At 39.0% G+C, this 8,357-nt stretch overlaps 1 protein-coding gene across 1 annotated transcript; it reads right to left on the bottom strand.

Annotated features, from left to right (window-relative positions):
• Window positions 1–7,274: 7,274 nt before the first annotated feature.
• Olfr535 (olfactory receptor 535) lies at window positions 7,275–8,213 on the bottom strand. The gene has a single exon (NM_146954.1). It carries the CDS (start codon window positions 8,211–8,213, stop codon window positions 7,275–7,277), a length of 939 nt encoding a protein of 312 aa, NP_667165.1.
• Between the last annotated feature and the right edge of the window lie 144 nt (window positions 8,214–8,357).

Raw genomic sequence — 8,357 nt, 5'->3', positions numbered from 1 at the left:
CTGGAGCCCGTGTCCTTGTAGTATGGTGGGTGGAGTATCTTTTGGGTGTTTGCTCAGGAGTGATAAAGCTGGGTTCTGAGGTAGATCTATTCCCATTTTTTCTGAAAAAAAATGGCCAGATTGATTTCCAGAGTGGTTGTACCAGCTTGCAATCCCACCAGCAATGGAGGAGTGTTCCTTTTTCTCCACATCCTTGCCAGCATGTGATGTCACCTGAGTTTTTTATCTTAGCCATTCTGACTGGTGTGAGGTGGAATCTCAGGGTCCTTTTGATTTGCATTTTCCTGATGACTAAGGACATTGAACACACAGCTATTCAAGATTCCTCTGTTGTTAATTCTCTGTTTAGCTCTTTACCCCAGTTTTTGATTGGGTTACTTGGTTTGTTGGTGTCTAATTCCTTGAATTCTTTATACATTTTGCATATTAGCCATCCTTTGGACTTAGGGTTGGTGAAGATCTTTTCCCATTCTGCAGGCTGCCAATTTGTCCGATTGATGGTGTCCTTTGCCTTACAGAAGCTTTTCAGTTTCATGAGGTCCCATTTATTAATTGTTGAACTTAGTGCCTGAGCCATTGGTGTTCTTTTCAGGAAGTTGTCTCCTGGTTTCTTCCCCAGTCTGTCAATGTTATATAGGAAGTTTACTGATTTTTGCATGTGAATTAACTTTTCTGAAATTGTCTAGCAGCTCTGGGGATTTGCTCATGCAGGGTTTTAAAATTACTTTTATTTTTTTACAGACCAGATGTTGTCCCCCTTCCATGTCTCCAAGAGGATGCCCCCCAATGCCAGGCCTCTCCACTCCCTGGGGCCTCATGTTTTAAGAGTGTTTATTGGCAAACAATTATATATAATCTGCAGTAAGGATACTTTGACTTACTCCTTTTCTATTTGCATTCTCTTGATCTCCTCCCATTGTCTTATTGCTCTAGCTAAGACTTCAAGACTACAGAACAGCTATGGAGAGACTATTCCATAAAAAGAAGCATCCTTGTACCGTTCCAGATCTGGTGGAAATACTTTTGAGTTTCTCTCCATTTAGTGTGACGTTAGATGTGAGCTTGCTAAAAATCACCTTTATATTTTGAAGTTTGTTCCTTTTATCCTTCGTCTTATTAGGATTCTTAGTATAAAAAAGGTTTGAATTTTGTCAGACATTTTTTCTGCCTCTAAGTAGTAATTTCTGTCTTTCAATCTGTTCCTGTGGTTGATTACATTTATTGATTTACATATGTTGTATCACATCTGTACCCCTGGGATAAAGCCTACTTTATCAAGGTTGATGAAATTTCTGATGTGTTCTTGGGTCCTGTTTGCATTTTTTTTTTTTGAGAATTTACACCTATCTTCATCGGGGAAATTAGTGTATAATTCTCCTTCTCTTTTAGTTTGTGTGTGTGTGTTGTTTAGCTATCATGTGGTCTTGTAAAAAGAATTAAGCAATGTTCCTTCCATTTCTATTTTGTGGAATAATTTGAGGAATTTTGGTGTTGATTCTTTTTAACATGCTGGTAGTACTCTGTAAATTGCTTATCTGATCTTGATTTAGCTTTGGTAGGTGGCATATATCAAGAAATTTATTATTATCATTATTATTATTATTATTATTTTAGATTTTTCCAGTTGTTGGGGTACACATTTTTAAAAGTTTGTTCTTATGATTATCTGGGTTTCCTTGTTTATTTCTTTCTGGTTTCTAATTTTACTAAGTTTGATCTTCTATCTCCACCTTTTAGCTATATTGGTGAAGGGTTTATCAATCATTGATTTTTCTCAAAGAATCATCAAGTCTTTGTTTCATCGATTCTTTGTATTTTTGGTTTCTTTTATATTGATTCCAGCACCAAGTTTAATTTTATTTCTTGTCATGTATTTATTTGGAGTGCTATTTTTTTCTTTTAGTTATAGGGCTTTCACTCTCTGTAAGCCTTTAATTTGGTAATAGGTGATCTCTCCATTTTTGATGTAGGTGAGTAGTGCTGTACACTTGGCTTTGATACTTCTTTCATTGTGTCCCATAGGTTTGGGCATGTTGAGTTCTCATTTTCATTTAATTCTTGACTATTTTAACTGCCTATCTTAATTTTCATCAGTATTGAGTTATCAATTTTCCATGAATTTGTGTCCTTTATGTTGTTGTTGTCATTGCTGATACTTAGCTTTAATCCATGGTGATCAGATAGGATGCAAGGTCTCTTTCAGTGTTCTATTACCTGTTGAAATGTGTTTTGTATCTGAATATGTGGCCAATTTTTGAGAAAGCTCCATGAGCTTCTGAAAAGAAGATATATTGACTCTTGTTTGGGTGAAATGTTTTATAAATATCTGCTAGGTCAGTTTGATTCACAATATCATTTAGCTCCACCATTTCTGTTTAATTTTAGTGTGGATGACCTGTCTATTAGAAAGTTGGATATTTAATTTACTCAGTATCACTGTTTGAGGGTCAATATGTAATTGTAGTTATAGTACTGTTCTTGTACTAACATGGGTACCCTTGTCCTTGCGACACAGATGTTTAGAATTGCACTATTTTCTTGGTGGATTTTTTTCTGTCAATGGGCACATATTGTCCTTCAACACATCTTCTAATTAGCTTTGGTTTGAATCGACTTTGTTGGATATTAAAATGGCTAGCCCAGCTTGCTTCTTGGTTACATTTGCTTGGAATAACTCTTTTTAACCTCTCAGTCTGAAGTGGTATCTAATTTTGATATTAAAGTGTGTTTCTTTATGCAGAAGAAGGATGTATCCTGTTTTCAAATATTATCTGTTAGCCTGTGTCTTTTTATTGGGCAATTGAGACTATTGATTGATGGTGAGAGTTATTAATGAGCAGTGGTTTTAATTCTGCTTCTCTTACTGGGATGAGTTTTCCCCATCTGTTTTTGATTTGCTAGGGTGGGATCATTTGTCCCTGTGTTTTCTCAGGTGTGTTTAATCTCTTCATGTTGAATTTTTTCTTCTAATGCCCATCTTCAAAGTGGATTTGTAGATAGATACTGCTTAAATTTAGAGTCATTGCTAAACCATGTTGGATGTTGTAGGTAATATTAACATGTCATAAAGGTCTATCCCACTGTTATGGAATCTAATGTAGCAGGAAAAAGGGCCACCCACTCAATTCATATTACAAATCAGCCAAGGTTATTAAAACTGCTGCAGGGTCACAGTCCCTAACCCAAACCAGAGACATGCAGCCTGGAGGCAGGCGAAGGAAAGCTTTTAAAGGTGAAAACAAGAAGCCACTGAATATCTGCACAGGAGAGTGACAGAAGCCAAAGAGCTGTTCAGTTCTACCACTATTAAGCAGTCAAGGAGACTTTAGAATAGCACTTGGACATCTGCAAAAGCAGTTAGAGAAGCCAAAATTTTTCAGTAAGTCATGATAGCAAGCACATGGTTAAAACTGTAGATTTCTGAGCAGAAATCAAGGAGTCAGAGATACTGGGACTTATCTTCCAGAGACTTGAGTCAGAGACAAATGGCTATTAGGTGTCAGGATGGATGCATAACATAAAATGGAGTTTCTTTAGTCATTACACCACCATGATAAGAATTCCCAAATGATGTACTTGTGAGATGTGTGCATGTATATGTATTGGGGACTATTGGTATACTTAGTGTCTGGGTGGTTATCAGTTGTCCTATAGGTTACAGTCATGAGACTAAGAAGAAATGGCACAAAACGTGACTGAAAAATGAAGTAAATAGTGTCGAAGAAACCAACAGGTGGAAAGACCCAGATAAATGACTCACAGATATTCTTCTTTATTGTCATCATAACTGAACTAAAAATCACCTAAGAGAGCAGAGAGACATGCGCATAAGAGGGTTCTAGAAAGGACTCACGGAAACAAGTGATCCACACTATGAAGGCAGCACCACACCAAGGACTGGGGACTAGAAAGCAGCTAGTCAAGGACTGGTTAAAGGGAAAAGAAGAAAGTTGGTTGAGCACAGATGTCTTCGTCTTCTATGTGTTCTGGGGTGCTATGGTGGGAGGAAGCTTTTCCACCGTACACCTGTACTGTCATGAGGCCTTGCCTCATTATAGGACAAAACCTGGCTGTGAACTGAAGCTTCTGAAATCAAGAGACAGAGAAAATGTTTTGAAAATATACTTTGGTCCTAAGGATGAAAAGCTAATTAAATAACATACCTTATTTGATTAACAAGTCCTGTTGTGCCACAACATTTAAGAAGAATAAGGAAGTAAGTTGATGAAGAATGGGTTTAGTTTGGAAAAGATACAGAATCTTTTTGGCAGCACTTGCTAGAGATTCTGCCTTCTCACCATGTGGTTCTCTTTCTACCAATATCTTAGCAGACGATGCAGATACACTTCCCCTTCCTGTTTATGTCTTTTCTACTTTATTTCTGTTCTCAGAGACTTTTAAGAGTCTACCCAAAAGTAATTTGTCAATTCAAAATGGACTCCATTGTGTGTGTATTGTGATTTTTGATTTGTTTTGGTATATCTTTTTGGTGTTTATTGGCTTGGGTTTGTTGTAGTTTTTGTACTTTGTTTGAGAGAAAGAAACAGAGAGAGACATAGAGACAGAGGCACAAAGAGACAGAGACACAGATTGGGTGGGTAGGTAAATAGATAGGTAGACTCTGGGAGGAATTGTGTGGAAGGAGAAAGAATATGATGTATGAATATAATGTACCCTAGTAGTTTTGTCTATTTTAATTTTTTTGATGATTTTTATTTATAACATGAGGTAAGATTTCCACTTTGCCCTTGACAAGTTGACATTTGCCAGGAGCCATCTAGGAGTGAGGTTGTGTGTTTCTGCCTCACTACTGGAGTGTCAGGACACAGCTTGGGAGGTAAAGCCCAGCCTAAGATAAGGGCCCCAGCCCATGCTTCTCTGGGTGAGAAACAGCAGGGGCTAGGGTGGAGATGGAGGCTGTGGTTCTTGAACTCCTGGGCATCCAGATTCTATGGGAACCTTGAAGAGTTGAGAAGGGGGGCAGGCCTGAGATGAGCCGAGTTAGGGGGAGTACAGAATCTGATTTAGCTCAGGGTGAGTGCCAGGGTGCAGAGAGGCCTTCTGTGGGAGACTTAGGCACTGGCTTTATATGTTGAAGGCTCCTCCCTCCCCCGACCCCTCCCAGCAGTTCTTGATGAAGGAGACAGTCCTTGCTTGCCAAACTTTTTATTCATGGCAGGAAGAAGATGCATACAACTTACTTAAGGTGGACCAGAGATTAAATGTTTTTTGCAGAAAGGAATGTCTGGGAAGGAAAGCTTATTGGCTAGACCCTCAGGGCCCATCTAGATACCTTATTAGCATGGAGAACTCTGGGTTTCTATGCTACATGACTAGATATCATGGTCCTTTTAGTGGGATGTCGTGGCCACGTGCTCCAGGACAGGAACCTTGTCAAGAGTAGATTGAAATGCCCACTGTTCTCAATTATGAAAATTGCTGGGGCTCCTTAATCTGTTCGACCTTACCAGTTTTTCTGTCTGGTGACACAGTTCCACTTGGCCCATATAGGAGAAGCTAAAAATTAGCAGATGATTTTCCTAAAGACTCTAAAGTTATGACAGATTTGCTTCTTTAGGCAAGGCTGAGAAGATTACATTTGAGGAAAGATTCTTGCTATCAATATGCTTTTCCTGTTATTATTAAATTTATATAACAATCACTAGGTATTAGCCTACCCTTTTGAGCAGATTTCTACAGAACAACAAAGATGTACTGTCTTGTAGTGATGCTATATAGACATATAGACGATTTCTTAGTTCTTAATGATGATCCTGTAATAATTCCTAAAATTATATTAGTAATTATTAAGATCTTTTATAATAGGACTGTTATGAAGTCTTTTTGATGTTAAATCTGCAATGAGAACTCTGCCAGTCTTCAAGGGTCATGAGTTATTTGCTTCTGAGATAGAAAGCAGGCATTTACAACTTAGGGCACATTCCAGAGGTTGTAAAACAATCAACCAAAGGCCATAAAAGGGAACTAATGATTTACTATAGGTACAAGGACAGAAGATAAAAAATTGACTATATAAAACTTCAATAATAACTTATTCACAAAAATTATGGTTTTTAACTTTCAATGAACCTGTTGAGCTTGTGACAGATAATTAATGTTTAGCCAGATACTTACTCTTAATGGATATGCATGTAAACATTCTCTGCTGTTTATGCATAAACTTGTGGTGAACTTTTTACCATGTCATCGTGTATTCTGAAAGATGTACAAGTGCTGAGGAAAAAGAGAGAAGGGAGAACTTTTTTTTTTGAGATCCTCTCTTAGAGAAGATATTTGGAAAACTTTTTAGATATAGAATTTAGAAATAAAGTGTTCCTCTTTCTTCCTGGGACTTCAACTAGCAGGCTGCAAATTAGAGCCAAGCAGTTCCTGTGGAGCTAGAACAAAGGCTGCTTTACTTAATCTTCCCACTCCACCCTCACCCCCCCACCATTAAGCTACAGGTGTTAATCACCTAAGCAGGCAGTTTTTAACCCTCAGAATGAGCACGAAAGTTTTTATGACTTTTTAGAAGTTATCAGCAAGCATTCAGTATACTTAGAGAGTTAGAATGGTCAGAGACAATTAGTCTTTAAGGAGACTCCTGCGTCTGACTCTGTGTCCCACTTCAACTGATTCCAGGCTCCCAGTGTACATTCATTTAGTTTTTCCAAAGCTATTTGTTGGAAATAATTAATCTTTACCATATTTGAATATCATCATTTTCTTAAGCAAGTTGGACTCACATATGTGAGTTTATCTTTGAAACATAAACTCTATCTCTGCTCCATGCAGGCTTTGGCTTCCACAGCTTAGTAGGAAGCTATAAAATGGAGAACCTGAGTCTCTCGCTCAACTTTAGACTTCTCAAAATTCTGTGTCCATTCCACCCCACCAATTTCTTTATAAAGTATGTGTTCATTAACATAGTCCTAGAATAAAGTCCAGTGGCACTGGTTAAAACACATTGTTTTACATGAATCAACATTGTTAGCCACCGAAAAATCTTCTAGTCCAGGTATGTAGAATTTCCATTTAGATAAAATTTACTTTTGAAATGGTTTGTACTGGCCAGAAAAAAAAACCTTTTAGGTTTTTGTATATTTTACATCTGAAGAATATTGTTGTTTTGGGAGTTGCAGTAAGTGAAATTGTCCAGTCCTTGAATCAGAAAATAGTTTTCTAAAGCAGTAATAGGTACAATACCCTCCATGTGGCTGCTCTCAGGAAAGCATGTTTAGAAACAACCCAGGCCAGGAGAACAACATAAACACTTAATGGTAAAAAGATGGCAAACGTCTGCCCAAGGCAAGCTTGACATCTTTGTTCCTCAGTGTATAGATGAGGGGGTTGAGGGTTGGGCTGAGGACTGAGTACAGCACTGAGGAAACTTTGCTTCTTTCTGGACTATAGCTAGAAGCAGGGCTGACATAGGCACAGAACACAGATGAGTAGTACACAGAGACCACAATGAGGTGGGATGAGCAGGTAGAAAAGGCCTTTCTCCTGCCTTCAGCAGAACGCATGCGCAGGATGCTGGCAATGATGTAGCCATAGGACAACAGGGTCAGCATGAAGTTGATGCCTCCATAAAAGGCATCTGCCACAAGAGTCATAACACTATTCACATATGTAGGACTACAGGAGAGCAAGAGGAGTGGGGGGATCTCACAGAAGAAGTGGGTGATGACCTTGGGTCCACAAAATGACAGCCGTGTCATCAGACCAGTGTTGATAGATGCATTTAGTGCACAGACAGACCACACACTCATGGCCAGTACCCCACATAGCTGTGGACTCATTCTAGAGCTGTAGTGGAGGGGATAGCAGATGGCCACATAGCGGTCATAGGCCATAACTGTGAGCAGCAGCAGCTCAGAGGATGCGGACCACACAAGAAAGAAGAGCTGGGCCATGCATCCTTTGAAGGAGATGGTATTTTCCTCAAACACTAGGCCAATCAGAGCCTTGGGAATCACAGAAGAGGTGCACACAATATCCATGGTAGCCAGGTTACACAGGAAAAAGTACATGGGACTGTGGAGCCCAGTGCTGGAGGTGACCAAAGCAATGATCAAAATGTTGCCCATTAGAGCCACTGTGTAGAGGGACAGGAAACAGCCCATCAGGAACAGTCTTAGACTAGGGTGCTCTGAGAACCCTTCCAGCACAAACTCTGTCACTACTGTCTGGTTGGGACTCAACATCGTCATGGAAAGTATTGGGTCCACTGGTGTATCTGTCAGCTTCTGAGAAAATATCACAGTTCACCACTTCAAAGTCTGGTTTCCAAACTTTATCATCTCAAACTTCTCTGATGCCAGAAAGAAGTGAAATATTTTCTTCATAGAATCCCA

The sequence above is a fragment of the Mus musculus genome, chromosome 7 (assembly GCF_000001635.26).
Source record: "Mus musculus strain C57BL/6J chromosome 7, GRCm38.p6 C57BL/6J".
NCBI classification, from domain to species: domain Eukaryota; kingdom Metazoa; phylum Chordata; class Mammalia; order Rodentia; family Muridae; genus Mus; species Mus musculus.
The sequence above is the reverse complement of the archived record's forward strand: the minus strand, read 5'-3'. Positions and strand labels throughout refer to the sequence as shown.